The sequence below is a fragment of the Cibotium barometz genome, chromosome 28 (genome assembly GCF_041138505.1).
Source record: "Cibotium barometz isolate CiBa-2024 chromosome 28, ASM4113850v1, whole genome shotgun sequence".
NCBI lineage: Eukaryota > Viridiplantae > Streptophyta > Polypodiopsida > Cyatheales > Cibotiaceae > Cibotium > Cibotium barometz.
The window spans coordinates 24,681,810-24,699,359 of record NC_141073.1 but is presented as its reverse complement, the minus strand read 5'-3'; the positions used below and the strand labels follow the sequence as shown (position 1 = coordinate 24,699,359).

Below are 17,550 nucleotides of genomic sequence, written 5' to 3'. Positions count from 1 at the left end.
CACATTGGGAAGTGCGTTTTCATATTTCTTGATGACATACTAGTCTTCTCAGCCACTGCGGAGCAGCATGAGAAAGATGGGGAGAAAGTCTTGCAACTTTTGCGAGATAATCAGCTCTACATAAATGCCAAAAAGTCTATCTTTGGTGTTAAGGAAGTTCAGTATTTGGGCTACATCATCGGTTCCGATGGGATTAGACTGGACCCATCAAAGGTTCAGGAGATCTTAGATTGGGACATTCCTAAGACCGCCCAAGAAATCCGTTCATTCGTAGGTCTTTGTCAGGCCTATAACACACATGTCCATCAGTTTTCCAACCTTGCAGCACCTCTTACCGACTTGCTCAAGGGGGTGAAGACTCGCAAGCAGAAAGTCTCAGTTACAGGTACGACACTTGATGCATTCTGTGCACTCCAGAAAGCTGCCTGAGAAGCACCTGTATTAAAGTTAGCATCATGGGACGAACCTTTCGAGGTCATCACCGATGCCAGCAATGTAGCCATAGGTGCAGTCCTTCAGCAGGACAATAGACCCGTGGCATATTACAGCAGAAAGTTGGATGTCGCCGAAAAGAATTATTCGGTATATGACAAAGAGCTTTTGGGTGTGATCACAGTGCTCAAACATTGGAAGCCTTTTCTTTATGGACAGGCTTTCACAGTGAAAACAGACCACCTGTTGCCATATATATAGGCAGTGATGTGTGTGAACACACTTAGGACCGCCGGGGCACTTTTTCCCTCTTTAGGAGGTTTTTTCCCCCGGCTTGTATATACGCCCATCCTTCTAGGGCTAACTTATCTTTGTACATTGACACAATCTAATACACTTTGTGTTGTGTGCATTCTTGCTTCTTCTTCTCCAAGCTTTGTGTGCTTTCCTGCAACCCTAATTCCAACAATTGGTATCAGAGCAGGCATCGGCTTCCAGGGCTACGCCGCCAGCACCCTCCGACTCACGTTCTCCGATTGAGGTGAGTTTTCACGACAGCTTCCAGGTCCCTATACTCTGCATCCACAGAATTCACATCTGAGGTCGTTTCGAGCTCCGTTTTTGCATTTCAAGTTCTGCACAGGTGTTTTCGTCATTTTCTGCAGAAATTTCGACAGTGCAGTTTTTTGCAAAACAGGCATACGTATTCTATTGTGGACCGTGCTACATAGCACGAGTTGTTTTTTGTTCAGTCTTTGCTTCATTACAGGCAGCTTTTGCATCAGTTTCAGTCAGTGGCCATGGCTGATAACAGCAATGATGTATTTTGCATGTTGTCTGCTGAAGACAAACTGGATGGAGACAGCAACTACCCACTTTGGGCATACATGATGCAGCATGTTTTGGTTGCAAAAGGAGTGTGGAACATTGTGCAGGGTACGGATGTACGTCCAGGTTCTGTGGATGTAGGATCTGTCGAGGAAGTTGCAGGTTCTAGCAGCTCTACTGTTGCTGCTGTTTTACCCACTGCTGAACAAGCTCGTTGGGATGGTAAAGATGCGCAGGCTCATGCCTTGATTGCACTTTCTGTCAAACGTAACATCACCCCACATATTCGTTCAGCTAAAACAGCAAAACAGGCTTGGGATATTCTAGCTGGTTTGTATGGAGGTCGTAACGAGGCAAAAATCGCTTACCTGCGTAAAGAGCTAGAATTGAAGATTATGCAAGAAGATGATGACATGAATGTTTTTCTTGCTGAGATTAAAGATCTCAAAGAACAGTTGATTTCTGCAGGTAAGATTATTCCTGATCATTCTCTTGTGCAGACTGTTCTTGATGCTTTACCTGAGACATATCAGACTTTTGCTTCCACGTGGAGACTTCTTAATGAGGACAGACCTGATGCTGTCAAGTATGATACTTTAGTCAACAAGCTCTTGCAAGAAGCGCAGTCCAGGCAAAACAGGGCCAGGCAGCGTGCAGTTGATCAAGCATTCATTGCTGCCCAGCAGCAGAGAAGAAGTGGCAAGGCAGTCCCTTCCACTGTTTCTTCTCCTATTAGTAGGTCTGCAACTTCTTCTCCTTCCACAGGTAGCAACAATAAGTCTGAGAAGGCTCTTGATAAAGGCAAGAAAAAGACCAGGTGCAACTATTGTAAGGCAAATGATCATGTCATTAAGAATTGCCCTAAGCTAAAGGCTAAAGAGGCAAAGAAGAAAGAGTCAAATGCAGCCACAATAGCGGATGCTTCTACAAATGAGGATTCTGCAAATGTTGTGCAGGATACAGAATGGGCGTTTAGCGTGTATTGCCAGTATGACCCATCTGTACATGATGCATGTTTGGCAGTTTCTGTTGACTCTCATGTTTGGTATTTTGACAGTGGTGCTACAAAGCACATTACCTCGCATCGTGATATGTTCACTTCTCTTGAGGCTGTCCCTAATGGGAATACTGTCACATGTGCCAATAATGCTTCTTACCCAGTGAAGGGCATTGGTAAAATTATGCTTACTGCTGCAAATGGCAGCGCTTTCACACTTTCAGATGCTTTGTATGTGCCAGGGATAAAGAAGAATCTATTGTCTGTCTCTGCGCTTGCTAGACTTGGATTTGTAATCAAATTTGTGGATGACAGATGTACTGTTCATGATTTGATTTCTGGTGATACGATTATTGTATCTGGCACCTTGTTTCGTGGGCTGTATAGGCTCAATTCTTATGACAAGTGTGTGGAAGATTTAGCAAATGCAGTTTCTGATGAAAAGGCAGTTTCAGATGCAAAACTATGGCATGCTCGTTTTGGTCATCTGAACTTTGCTAGTTTGCTGCGTTTGCAGAAATTTGATATGGTTGCTTCATTGCCCCCTCTTGAGGCACCATTGAAACATGTTTGTGAAGGCTGTATTTTGGGCAAAATGCAGCGTTCTGCGTTTCCAAAGGATGGTTCTGTGCGGGCCACTCGCAAATTGCAGCTTGTACATAGTGATGCATGTGGGCCTATGCAAACTCCATCATTTGGTAAACACTTGTACTTCGTGACTTTCATTGATGATTACTCAAGGCATGCATGGGTATATCCACTGAAGGCAAAGTCCGAAGTGTTTTTGTGCTTCAAACAGTTTTTTCTTATGGTTGAAAATGTATCCAATTGTACTGTGGGCACCCTCCGTTCTGATCGAGGGGGGGAGTACATGTCTAAAGAGTTTGATGCATTTCTGGCTAGTCGTGGGATAAAACACCAATGTACAGTGCCGTATACCCCTCAGCAAAATGGTGTTGCTGAGAGGAAGAACAGGTCACTTATGGAGATGGCACGATGTATGGTCAAGAGCCAAGCTTTGCCACATGCGTTTTGGCTTGAGGCTGTCATGTGTGCTGCATATGTACTCAACAGGTGTCCCACTAAGGCCTTGCAGTCTATTACTCCATACGAAGCTTGGCATGGTAGGAAGCCTTCTATTGGTCACTTGCGTGTCTTTGGTTGCTTGGCCTATGCTTTAGTGCCTATGCAACAACGCAGAAAATTGGATGATAAGGCTGTCAAATGCATTTTTGTTGGTTACAATGCTGAGAGCAAGGGTTACAGATTGTATCATCCGCAGTCAAAGCGTATCTTGATTAGTCGAGATGTTGTTTTTGTGGAAGATGCTGTGCAGCCCTTGTTATCATGTACCAAAGAGACAGGTGTAAGCTCACGGGATGTATTTGATACGTTGCTGCCTCTCTTTACAGGTGGGAATTCAAATGTAAGTCCTAATGAGGCAAATATTCAGCCTATGCAGATTTCAAACGACATCATAGATCAGCCTATTTCTGATGCAGATTTACAGGATGTAATTCATGAGGATAGGGCTGAAAATGAGCAGGCTAGAGGTATGCCTAAATGGCTGGTGCAAACCTTGCGTGATAGTAAGATTGATGCACCTATGACTAGTCGTACTCGTTCAGGTTTTCAGCATGCCTCTTATGCATCAGATTGTTATGCTTTGGCTGTGTCTAGTATGTGTGAAGAGGAAGAACCTCTTTCATTTGATGAGGCACAAAATTCAGAAAATTGGTTGGCTGCAATGCAAAGTGAATATGATGCTATAATGAAGAATGGTACATGGTCTTTGTGTGATTTGCCTATTGGTAAAAAGGCCATTGGATGTAAGTGGGTTTTTAAATTGAAACGAAAGCCAGATGGTAGTGTTGATCGCTATAAGGCTAGACTTGTTGCAAAGGGTTATGCTCAAGAAAAGGGCATTGATTTTGATGAGACCTTTGCTCCCACTTGTCGTATGACTACCATTCGTAGCATTTGTGCATTGGCAGCTCATAATGGTTGGAATGTATATCAGTTGGACATAAAGACTGCGTTCTTGAATGGAGATTTGCATGAGGAGGTGTATGTATCGCAGCCTCGTGGTTTTGTTCAAAGAGGGCAGGAAAACAAAGTGTGCAGGTTGAAAAAGGCTTTATATGGTTTAAAGCAAGCTCCACGAGCTTGGTATGAAAAGATACATGCATATTTGACTGCACATGGGTTTCAGAATAGTCCAACAGAAAGCACTTTGTATGTTAAACGTGTGGATGGTGTACATCTAATCATTGCTCTCTATGTCGATGACATGCTGCTCACAGGACCAAATGAGAGTCATATTGCTGATTTTAAGGCTGATTTGAATGCCTCTTTTGAAATGTCAGATTTGGGGCATTTGCATCATTATTTGGGGATACAATTTAAGCAGTGTGATGGAGGTATTGCTTTGTGCCAGACAAAGTATATTGAGACACTGTTGCGGAGATTTGGCCTTGAAGACTGCAAGCCTATTGCTACTCCAATGGAGACAGGTTTGAAGTTGAGTCTTCATGATGCTGGAGATCACTTTGATGTCACACTCTATCAGACAGCTGTTGGTTGCCTCATTTATGTATGCATTACGAGGCCGGACATTCAGTTTGCAGTCTCACAGGTGAGCAGGTTTATGCATAGTCCAGGGTCTCAGCATTGGAAGGCAGTTAAACGCATCTTTCGCTACTTGAGTGGCACCATACATCTTGGGTTGTTTTATCCCAAGGGGGGATCGTTGCCGCCAGATTTACATGCTTTTTCGGACTCAGATTGGGCTGGTTGCTATGACACAAGAGTGTCCACAAGTGGTTTTTGTTTCATGCTCGGTAGCTCATGCATATCTTGGTTGAGCAAGAAGCAACCTACTGTGGCCACTTCTAGTTGTGAAGCTGAGTACAGGGCAGCTTTCACAGCTACGGTTGAGTGTGTGTGGCTCAGACGGCTTATGGCTGACTTGGGTGTTGGACAGGAGTCTGCCACCTCTATCTTCACTGATAGTCAGAGCGCATTGGCAGTTGCGAGAAATCCAGTTTTTCATGCTCGCACAAAGCACATTGAGGTGCATTATCACTATGTCAGGGAGAGACTCTCAGCAGGAGAGATCAGCTTGGCCTATGTGCCAACACAGGACAACCTCGCCGATCTTTTCACAAAGGCGCTTCCTCGTGAGAAGTTCGAAGCTTTCCGCAAAGCTTTGGGCTTGCTCCCCTTTGTGGATTGATCTACTTCGGGCATGGCACTCCCCTATACATGAGTGCCAGCTCTCGTTCACACCATCACTCCCAGGGGGGATTTGTTGCCATATATATAGGCAGTGATGTGTGTGAACACACTTAGGACCGCCGGGGCACTTTTTCCCTCTTTAGGAGGTTTTTTCCCCCGGCTTGTATATACGCCCATCCTTCTAGGGCTAACTTATCTTTGTACATTGACACAATCTAATACACTTTGTGTTGTGTGCATTCTTGCTTCTTCTTCTCCAAGCTTTGTGTGCTTTCCTGCAACCCTAATTCCAACACCACCAAGCACTTAAGTTGCTTCAGACTATGCCAAGTGCCTAGTGGAGTGATCGACAGGCCAGGTGGAGTCAAATCTTCCAACAGTTTGGAGGTATGATTGAATACATCCCTGGTAAGCATAACCCAGTAGCAGATGCTCTTAGTCGAAAGTCCAGCATCCAGGCAGTCCAAGAAGCTACCATTCTCGAAATCACGGGGAAGGACTTGGATAGTATGAAAGACCAATATGTCGACTCCCCTGAGTTTGGTACTCAGTATAGTTTGGCCCTCACTTCTGAGCCTGGCCACTATTCAGTACAGAACGGTTGGTTGTTCTACAAGAACCGTCTCTGTGTTACTCGGGAAAAGCGTTCCGCTCTTCTCCACGATGCCCATGACTCCTTAGTTGGAGGACATAGGGGTATCAACAGTACCCTCGAGAAATTAGAACGGTCCTTTTATTGGCCAAAGATGAGGCGTGATGTCTATGCACATGTACAAGCCTGTAAGATTTGTCAAAAAGTCAAGGTTCCCCATACAAAGAAGGCAGGTTTACTTCAACCTTTGCCTATCCCCGACGGACCTTTCATTGACATATCTATGGACTTTGTAGGGCCTCTACCAGCATCCACTGGATCTCGTAACACTCAGTGTTTTACCATTGTGGATCGCTTCAGTAAGCTCTGCATGCTCATCCCATGCAAGCATACGGCCACAGCCGAGGACGTAGCCCGTCTGTTTCTCAAGCATTGGTATCCAATATGTGGTTTGCCTAGCACCATAACATCAGACAGAGATTCCAAGTTTACCTCGCATTTCTGGAGGGCATTATTTGAAAACTTTGGAACTAAGTTGCAGTTGTCTAGTGCATTCCATCCCCAGACAGATGGCCAGACAGAAATTTATAATCAGTTGGCCTTTGATGTCCTCAAGTCATATTGTCATGACCAGCAGTCCAAATGGGAGCACTATCTTCCGTTGGTCCAAGCTATCTTGAACGACACGCATTCATCCAGTGTCGGACGAACTCCATATGAAGCAGCCTTTTGTCGCCGTTTTTCTTCTCTTTTGACAAGAATGGTGTCTCCATCTTTAGAGGCTAATAAAACCACGGAAGCATTTTCCGAGATCATTGAGTCAGTCAAAGACCGCTTGACCAAAGCTCAGGAAGCATATAGCAGACAGGCAAATAAATCTAGACGAGATGTCCACTTCAAGGAAGGGGATTGGGTCTATTTGCGTATCATGAAGCAGAGATTGAAACAAGTGGGCAAACGTTGTCCCAAGCTTTCATTCCGTAGTTTTGGCCCTTTTCCAATAGTTAAGAAGATAAGTGATGTCTCAATGAAGTTAAAGTTGCCTGCCAGTTGGACAATGCATGATGTTTTCCATGTTTCTTGGCTAAAACCATATGTTGGTCCAGAAGTGTTTGACGTTTCAGATGAACAGTAGCCAGATGTGGTAGACGAGGCAGAAGTTATTGAGCCTGAGCAGATCCTTCTTCATCGATGGAAGCATGGTTCCGGTCGATGGATTCGTCAGTTCTATACGAAGTTCCGAGATCGAGGCACCCACGAAGCCGTATGGCTCGACGAGGAGTTCTTCCAGGAGTACCCCCAGTTATTGGCGGACTACTTGGAAGCCATGAACCTGCCGCCAAGCTAATCAGGAGGGAATGTCACACGCACTCTGCACTCAGTGCATGGTGACAAGATGGCTCATCATCAAAAGTGCAGGAGTTGTATAGTTGTAGAACCCAATAGGATGATATTTGTCGTACGCCGTGACCCCATTGTACATCCTCAGTCCAGGATAAGTCAGGCACGAGCTACGTAAGTCATTCCTCAGCCTTAGTGGGTCAGACAGTCAGTCAAGTCCTGGCTAGAATCATTCATGCATGTAGAGTCAGTAGAAGCCTTAGGGTTTGCATCAGAAAGCACTCTGCATCTTGCATAATATGCATACATATGCCTGTGCATCATTTAGAACATCTCCAAAGCCTTAGGGATTTTATTGGGATTTATCTGGTATTTTTTCCATATTTATTAGTATTTATTTATCATTATTTGCATTATTGGGCATTTATAAATATTAACTTTATTAAATGACCAACCTCCAGTTAGTATAAATAGGCTTGCCTAGAGCCTCTTTTCCTCATTCAGTCTTCATTGTGCTAAGAGCTCTCCTTCTTCTTGCTTTCAGCCCAAGACTAATCCAGCCCTAGAGCCCATAAGCTTTCTTCTCCAGCCCTTGAGATCCATAGCTTCAGCCCAGCCCTAGGTGCTTGCCTTCAGTCTAATTCAGCCCTGAATTCAGTCCACAGTTCATCTTCAGTTCAACGCCAGTTTGCAGCCCCCAGACACCTGCGTTTTTCTGTCCAGCAGCAGAAGACCTCTGCGTTTTCTGTCCAGCAGCCTCAGTACCCTGCAGCTTCTGTCCAGCAGCCCCAAAACTGCTGCGTTTCAGTCCATCAACACTCCTACAGGCCTGCGTTTCTGTCCACAGCAGTATCCAGCCCTGAATCAGCAGTCTACAGCAGTTTCCAGCCCTGAAACTGTTGTTTGCATCAGTGTCCAGCCTTCTATGCATCATCAACACATTCAGCAGTCATCTGGTGAAGGTAACTCAGCATTCATATGTGTTTTCAGCATTCTAACAGTGTGTAGAACAGTCCACCTTCTTCTTCTTTGAGCCTCAGGTGTGCAGCCCTTCCTCATGCCCTTGGGAGGAGTGCATAGGCTCGAGATCAAGTCATTGAGGTGTTTCTACAACAGTGTACAGATCAGCCGCTCTCCGATCCTCCGAGATCTTGCGTTCGGCTTATCTACAGTCCAAAGTCATTCTCTCTAAAGTAATAAAGCAAATACTATCTCGTTATCGGGATAGGGGGCCCTTCAGTGGGTAATTCGGGACCCCATCTGGTGTACAGTTCTCATCTATCTCTCTCTCATCTCTTTAAAGTTTGAAGTAATGAAATGGATTGCTAAACTCACGAAACTCAGGATCAAAAGACGGTGTGAGCATATTGTGTGACAGGATCAACCAATACAAAGACTTCCGTTGCATATCACAGCATTGATATATCTCAAGTTAGTAATACATGGTAGATTAGGTCATCACTCTCTACTTGTCATTAGCTTGGACATTTCCAAGTATGAAAGGGGTCTTGTGGACTCTAGGATGTCTAAATATTTGGAAAGTACAAGCTTTGGGAATGGGGGATTATCCTGGAATACAAAGGACCACACTCCTAAAATTTAGGAGAGTTGCTATTTTTGGCCTGACTCGGATGGAAATTTTGTTCGCGTAATTACATCTCGAATTGAGCAGATACCAAGGTTGGCAAAGTGCCTATGACAGAATGTCTACCAGTTGGGATATTTTTAGAGATAAAGTTTATGGAAGGACCCATCTCTTAGATTGGGACATGTGGCAAAAAAGTGGACCAAAGTGAGACAAGTGGCTTGACACTTGTTAGAAAGTGGATCAAAGTGAGACAAGTGGCCTCACAGTTGTCACTTCAGCTATTGTGTGGCTCTCCACTTGTCATTGTAGCCTTCTCTTTCCATTTTAGCTCATGGGAGGCCCAAATCTATAAATTGGAGCCCTCTCTCGTCATTAATGGAGACTCTCTTGCTACACACTAGCCTCTACCACCGTTACAAGCTGCTCTAATGATGGCTACTCTCTTTCTCTCTCTTTTGAAGGCTTCCCATGAAGAATACCAAATGTTGGGGACTGTTTTGGAGGCTTCCATCACGAAGAACTACTTAAGGCAAGGGTATTTAATCATTTTATTACGATTTCTAGCCATTGTACTTGTTGTACCAACCCTTGTACTTTCTGTACCTGTTGTACCAGCCACCGTACTGGTTGCACTAGTCCTTGTACTTGTCGTATCAGCCACTGTACCAACTATACCAACCACTGTACCGATTGTACCAAACATTGTACTTGCTGTATCAGCCACTGTACCGGCTATACAAGCCATTGTACTTGTTGTACCAATATTTGTACTCGTTGTACTTGCTGTACTAGCCACTGTATCGGCTATACAACCACTACACTTGTTGTACCAACCATTGTACTTGTTGTACCGGCTGAATGGAGAGTTGTACTTGTTGTACCAGCTCTATTGCATGAAGACCTGTGGTTTTTTGGGGAAGAAGCAGTACCCACATAGAGGTATATGGATATTTCTATAGCTTGTGTTCCGGCTTGGTAGCCTTGTGTTGGGTTGTGTTATGGCATTTGTATATGGATAATCCGGCATCTCCCGTGGGGAGAGTAAGGCCTTCAAAGCTTGTACATGATATTATTCTCCTTGGGTAATAAAATACTCCAAGGGGGGGGTCGGTCCATTCCGGCCTCTATGCAGTGTCACATGTGCAAGCTCCATTTTCAGCATTTGTGGATGTTTTGTCCAGCTTTATGTTTTATGCGAAGTGATGATGGATATGTGTTAAGGCTGTGGCCATGTTTAAATGTTTTAATATGCATTGATGGTATCAACAAGTGTGCTGAGAACCACTCATCTACTGCAGCATACCATGATGGGTGATGGCCGTCTGTGGCAATACTATGTGAGCACTCCATGGCTAAGCGGGGTAGTCTCTCTTGACCCATGGCTCTGATGCGTCTGATGTAGGCTATGGTTTGAAATAGAGTCTCTACCATCATGGGGGGCACTTCAAGCTCTGCTCTGACGATCTCTCGTGTTGCTGATGGTTTGCTGTGAATCATCCTTGAGATCATGAGGATCTGCGGTCTCTCCATCCGACACCAATCATATGTGGAGAGGTTAGGGGCCCATACCGGTGCTGCAGACATCATCGCTGATGACGAAGGTGTCAAATAGCCATCCTTTGGTGCGAGGCTTCTGGAATTGAACCTGATGACACTGTCGCTCCATCAATGCAAGGGCAGCATAACCTCAGGTGAGCCTGTCCTGTGATGCCTTTCTCATGGAGAAACGGGTCCCATTACTAGTGAAGGTAATACCCAAGTATACATATGATTCTGTCACCTCCGCATGACTGCCTCTATATGTGATCATTGTGTCTTTCATAACCCGTCTGGAAGTGTGATAGATCATGACCTTGGTTTTCCCAAGGTTCATTGAAAGGCCTCTCCGTGTACAAAAATCATCTAAGGCATCCATGTGGCGCTGCAGTCCCTCCTGCAAGTCAGATATCAGAATGATGTCATCCGCATAGAGTAGTAAAGTGACCAAAACCCCTGATAGTGATGCACCACTCCCTCCACCTCTGTCTATGAAGTCCGTGACCTCATCTATGTACAGGCCAAAGAGTGTCGGGGAGAGTGGGCAGCCCTGCTTCACCCCCCATAGTACTATGTATCTCCTCTGACAGACCACCTGGGCATCTGGTTGGTCCCATCACCCTCTCATATAAAGCAATGTTCCCCCAGATCAAGAGTCTGCAACCTCTGTAGGAGCTGGTCCCGTGGCACTGTGTCGAATGCTTTGCGGAAATCCACAGCAACATAGAGTCTCTGCTCCCGTGACTTGGCCTGCTCAATCAGGCTCCTCAAGGTTTCTGACAGGGAGCAAGTTGGTGCAGGCCTCATGTTGTCATTGCTACATCTATGGTTCTGTCATAGATTTTACCTTCATTAATCACACCATAAAAATGATCGATATGTGTGTGTGTGTGTGAGAGAGAGAGAGAGAGAGAGAGAGTTTCTGACAGGGAACAAGTTGGTGCAGGCCTCATGTTGTCATTGCTACATCTACAGTTTTCTGTCATAGATTTTACCTTCATCAATCACACCATAAAAATGATCGATATGTAAGCATTCATGGATGCTGCTTTACATGCTACTCAAACTCTAAAGTTTTTCATTGCTTTCTCCCTTTCTCCCTTTGGTCTGTGTTTTTGGTTTATACAAAAGCATATTTTCTAATGGTACTTGGATAAATATTTTCAGACGATTGCAACGGCTTGCATGTTTTTGGCTGGCAAAGTGGAAGAAGCCCGCAGGGCTCTTGAGGATGTGGTTTGTGTGTCCTACCGTTTGCAGAATAGGAATAATCTCTTGGCAGCACAGGACTTCAAGAAGAAGGTTAGGATGTTTGAGAATGGGGTAGGAAAACCCTCTTTTATTTTTCCCCCTTTTGGGGGGTGTGTTTCGAAAGAAGCTTCAATTGTTTTTTCCCTTGATAAAATCAACAACTTGCTTGCAGGAAGTATGTGAGGGGCAGAAGGAGCTTGTGCTTCTTGCAGAGCAAGTTGTTCTGGTGACTCTGGATTTCAATCTCAAAGTGTGGCATCCTCACAGCTTCATTCTAGCAGCAACTTCGAAGTACGAGTCTGCTTCTGAGACACTTGTCGGTGTGTCTTGTATCATTTTAAATGATGCGTAAGTTGATCTACTCAGCCCCTTTCAGAAGTTTTTGCCATGATTTTTTCATTGTATAAAGACGGAGCTCTCATCCTTCATGAGTTCCATGCAGGCTATTTACAACATTGTGCTTACAGTTTAAGCCTCAGCATATAGCTGCTAGTGCACTGCTCCTTGCAGCAAAGCTTTTGAAGTTCAAATTCCCCTCTAAAAGCTGGTGGAAGGAGTTTAATGTGACGGTGCACCAATTGAAAGGTAAGGGTGGTTAGCTATAAGAATCTTGGCTAAGTGGTACATGGCATTCACATTGTTTATGGCGTTTTGATTGCCCTTGGGTGCGGGCCTGTGTTGCGAGTAGAGATATGCAGTCAAATTCTGGAGCTGTATGAGCAGGAAAGGGCTCCATTTTCTATTGTGCAATCAAGCTCCGCAAGCTCGTCTGTAGATGAGAAAGCAAGGGTTTTGTCTGAATCTGTTGCAACGATTCCTCCCAGTGACTTGAAGTGTGCCCCCCCTCAGCCTCATCTTATGGACAATATTGCAACTTCACTAAACAGCAGCCGTCTCACTAAAAATAGTCATTCTAATCCCCCGAGCTTGGTTATGCGCCCTTCTTTGAAGTCTTTGCCTGCAACTGGACAAAAGTTGGGCTTCAAAGAGCCGTCGAAAATTCTTCCCAAGAATCCCTAGTTGAAGTCCTTGGATTTTGAGGCCTTGGCAAAGAGGAAAAGGCCTGACAATTACAAGGGACCTGGCAATTTGCAGCAGCCAAACAGACATAAACCAAGTGTCATCCCAAGAAAAGGGAAGCAATAAAGGTTTTTTTCTTTTCACACAGCCAATCAAATGATTATCATGAAGGGATACAAGGAATCCCAGATGGTGTCGTTGATGCAAGAGGGTTGTATCATACTCAGTTCACCACGAACTATTTTAAACAGCTGAAAAACAGACCACAACGTTCAGATTCTTTGGTTTGGTTTGCTGTATGAATTCGTGCAAGCTTCAATTGGGGGGTTCTCACTAGTGCCTGTATGTATTCTTGTGGTCCAAGTCCTTTTGTTGGGCATCTGGGAACTTCATATGGCACTCTCTTATAAGTTGTGCCCCTCTGTATTGAGCTTTTTTGACTTGATGTCAGGTGGTCTCTCTCAAACATGTGCCAAACAGTGAGGTGCTGATGGTGCTTGAATATATCTATGGTCATACTCCTAGAGCTGAATCTAGAAGTTGCCAATATCAACGATTCTTTTGCATCCACCACGAGGGAGTATTGAGGAGGGGGTTAAGATATTACCCTCTTTTCGAGATGCTTTTAACATTATAATGCTGTAGAGCTGAAATAGAGGACATATGGACGTCATTCTTTCACACACACATTGTTGAACCAACCGCAAAGCCAATGCCCGTTTGTACATACTTCTTAGGGAATCATGACAATTTTACGCCCCCTTACTACCACGAGAAGATTTACGGAAGATGGTTATTGTGTGACCTATCATCTATATGGGTAGGGTGGCCTGATTAGGCATGGAAACCTATTCAGCTTTGCAAATTCAGATGTTTAATGATGGATATTGTATTACACACTTGACCTAGTCTGCTTGAATGGTATCGACAATGGATTGTGCTGTGCTTTTTTTTTTTTTTGTTGGGGTGGGGGGGGGGGCATGCATAATACTAATGTGTTTTATCACTTAGCGCATCACTTCTACACCTGTCACCTCTTTTATCAGAGGTGGTGCTTGTGAATTCTGTGATTGCTTTATCACTTCAATACTTCTCATAGTTTACATAGGTAAGTTGTGTTCTTTGTGGGGCATGTTAGTGCTATGATGAAACATGCATGTTTTTTTTTTCGAGAAAAGATCCTTTCATTAGTTATATAAAAAACGCCCGTAGGGCTACAAAAGACCCTCTCCTGTTCATAAGAGAACAGAGCAGAGATCCAAGCAAGGCAGCTAGGGAGACTCTCCCTAGGTGTAGAAAAGTACAAATATCAGTACAAAGAATTGAGGGGCTATATCATACAATAGGAGGAGGGAAAAGTCAAACAGGTGGCTTGTAGTGCTAGCGGAGGAACCCGCGTGTAGGGTATAGAAGGGGCCGCTGCGCCAAGTGGTGTGAAAGGCCTGGCGCTGCAATTTCGCCTCATCCGAGTCGCCTCGGATGCGGTCATACTGTCCTTGCAGGGTGTGGATCAACTCCTGCCAAATTCCTCGGACAGTCTTTGGTGGTGGCTCCAGTCTCCCCTCAAAGGCCTTGAAACACCGAGCTCTCCAGGTGAACCAGATGGTGAGGCTGCTGAGGAGCTCCCATCGTAGATCCCTCTCTTGTGTTCAGCAGGCGGACGAGAAATCCGGTGAAGGAACAAGGTGAGGCTGGCCCCGAATGAATCTGATGGCCTGGCTGTCCTGCTCCGTCTCGTAGCCCATAGCAGGCCCTGACCAAGTCGACCAAGCAGCGGCACCCCACGTATACATGCCCTCTAGAGAGAGGGGGGCCTGAATGCGCGGCATCCGCAGCCAAATCTGCTGTGCTTGAGGACAGTCCCATAGGCAATGTCTCTGTGTCTCCAGAGGGTGGCCGCATCGGACGCAGGCCGCCGGAAGACCACTGTAGACAAGCCAGGTGCCAACTGTAGAGCCCTTGTGGGCGACTAGGCACTGGAAAGTCGAGATCTTGCGTGCCTGACGACTAGCCCAGAGCCTGGTCTAAAAATCCTCCAGGAACTCCTGTGAGAGTCCCTGTAGCCGCCAATGCTCCGATGCAGCTGGAGAGACTATCCTCCTTGTCGTCAAAATATGTCTCCCCAACCGACCAATGTACTGGAAAAAGGTGATCTCTGTGGCCTCGGGGGGATGCGTAAGGATCATGCCACTCGTACTCGCCAGGGTCCCACTGTGGAGCCGGGCCAAGGGGCGCGTTGCATATGCCCATATGTGCCAATCAGAGTCCACATTTGCAGGGTCTGGATCAATATCCCACTTTCGGGAAGCGGCGGCCACTACCCGTATCCTCTGAAAGATGCACTCTGCAACCAAAGGCGACTCTGCCTCCACTCTCTGAAGTTTGCCCTCATCCTGAATCTCATATTAGAGGCATCTACCATCCTCAGTGCAAGCTTTGACAGCAATCAAGATCTCCAACTGTGTAAAGGCTCCCATCCACCGTGGGGCCACTGGCTCGAGAGGCGTGAACCACTCCTCTGTGAGTGCCTCCTGAATGTCATCCCTCATAATCAGCCCCCCTCTGAAGTGACTCAGCCTCTCCACCTGGATCTCCTCTGGGAGACTGGAGAAGGCCTGCCAGTCTCCAAAACTACGTGCTGGGCGCCAATGGTCCCCAGGCTAGACGAGGCCGAGAACCCAGCATATGACCCTGCTCTGTGCGTACCGAGATGAGCGGCTATCTGGCCCGCTCCTCATCACAAGGAGGAGGTCTCTGAGAGAGTCCCGGTCTCAGCAAGTCCCAAGCTTGCAGGATGCTCAAGGCAAATCTGTCCTCCATCCTCTGGCCTGTCCTCCTCATCTCTGTGAAGATCCATCGTATCTCTGGTGCCCAAGTGTCCCCTGTTGGGGGAGCCCTAGCCTGCAGCCGCTGAAAAAGAAGCTCTTTCCAAGGCTCAACGCCTGGATAAGGCTCTACTCTGATCAACTGGATCTATAATGCCCGAGCCCCCCTGGGCCAGCGGAAGTGTAATAACTGCCCAGCAATCTTAGCCCGGGCTGGCTGACCATCCTGCCTAGACCAAAGAAAGTTCCTGATCAGCCTCTGTACCTGGCTGATGCAAGAGCTCGAGAAGATCCAGCAAGACGTGATGTACCACATGGTCGCTAAAAGCACCTGATTTGCCACCACCACCCTCCCAGCCAAGGATAGCCGAGCTGTACTCCAATACAAAAGCTTCTTTCGAATGCTCAGAAGAAGCGGGGCAATCTGCTGCTCAGGTGACAAATCTAGTCTAATTTGGCATCCCAAATACCGCACTGCTGTGCCAGGAGGAATCCATCTAAAACCCGGGTCCGAGCTCCATGCCGGAGTGGGAGCGCTACTGATCCAAAAGGCCACTGTCTTGTGCCAATTGATCAATGCTCTCGAAGCTGCGCTAAAAACCTGAAGCGCATGCTCTGCCCGCGCTGAAGATTGGCCTCCTGGCCATGCAAAAATAAACCCTTGTCATCAGCAAACTCAGCATCGAGCAGGTCCTCCCCCCGACTGGGAGCTGGAGTCCTCTCAAACCAACCTCCTCTGCCGTCAGATACATGCTCATAGCCTCAGCAAAGAAGAGAAAAAGAAAAGGGGAGAGAGGACACCCCTGACGGACCGATCTGGTGAACTCAAAACTCGGCCCCCGTCCTCCTGCCATCAGCACCTGGCTACGAGCTGTGGAATATAGAGCCGCCACTCCTCGAATCCAAACTGGCTCAAAGCCCAGGCAAAGCATAGTGCCCTCTAAGAAACCCCAATCGACTCTATCGTATGCCTTCTCAAAATTGAGAAGCATCACGACCAGGTCCTCATCGAGAAATCTAGCTCGGGCCGTCGCCTCCCAGAAGGTGAAAATGTTGTCAAGGATACTGCGCTCCTTGACGAATCCTGTCTGGGTAACCTATCGCCCACATAGAAGCGATCAATCCGTGATAGATTAGTCCCTCCCTGCCGGCGATCCGACCGAGAGAAACTAAGACTGTCCTGAGAGCGGGAGAAAGCCTCATGTTGCCATGCATCAGTGATCCTCAGTGTCATGCAAAATCGCTCCCAAGCTGCAAGCTCCGTGCCGTGCACTGTAACATGACTGCCTCCCACCCTATCGGCTGGGTCCTCAAGCATGTTGAAGTCTCCCCCGACACACCAATGTGCGGCCTCTGGCAATGCATCCGTAACCTGGGTCCAGAACTCTGCTCTGGCACTAGCATGGTTGGGCGCATAGACATTGAGCATGCCAAAGAGCTCATCATGCATCCTGAGAATGACATACTGTGCTCTACCAGGCACAATGATCCCGCGATCCACAATGGCCTGTCGCCATACATCCGCAATGACTATACATACTCCTCCCTGTCCACCCAAGGGGCCAAACCTTGCAGACCAAAATGTGTCCCATCTACCAGGCATCATCGAACCGTATATCAGAATATCAATACTGTCCCCAACCAGGCATCTCTGAAGCTCCTACCTCAAGCAACCACGATAATGTATATAGTGTGCGCCGCCAAGGCCCTGTACATTCCATGAGATGATCCTCATGGATGACCTGCTGAGGTGGAGGCTGTCTCAACTGTACGGCGGGCCTTCGCAAGCGGCTTGGATGGAGAATAGTCCCCATCCGAGCGGCTACGAATCTGCCCACCTAGTGTGCTGCAAGAATCTTGAATCACGCGCCAGTGGTGGCTGTCCCATGGCAACTGCCTCTTG

At 46.5% G+C, this 17,550-nt stretch overlaps 1 protein-coding gene across 11 annotated transcripts in view; it reads left to right on the top strand.

Moving 5' to 3' along the window:
• Positions 1–13,750, top strand: part of LOC147622678 (cyclin-T1-4-like) — a 34,341-nt gene extending 20,591 nt beyond the window's left edge. For 9 of the 11 annotated variants that reach the window (XM_086822257.1, XM_086822258.1, XM_086822252.1 and 6 more), the window contains 5 exons: positions 11,498–11,579; positions 11,719–11,853; positions 11,975–12,150; positions 12,245–12,387; positions 12,491–13,750. In XM_086822257.1, the coding sequence (XP_086678383.1) occupies positions 11,498–11,579; positions 11,719–11,853; positions 11,975–12,150; positions 12,245–12,387; positions 12,491–12,822 (868 nt within the window). In that variant the 3' untranslated portion in view covers positions 12,823–13,750. The remainder of the gene's footprint in view (positions 1–11,497; positions 11,580–11,718; positions 11,854–11,974; positions 12,151–12,244; positions 12,388–12,490) is intronic. The other 2 variants (XR_015269480.1, XM_086822260.1) reach the window with 2 other exon arrangements.
• Positions 13,751–17,550: the final 3,800 nt, after the last annotated feature.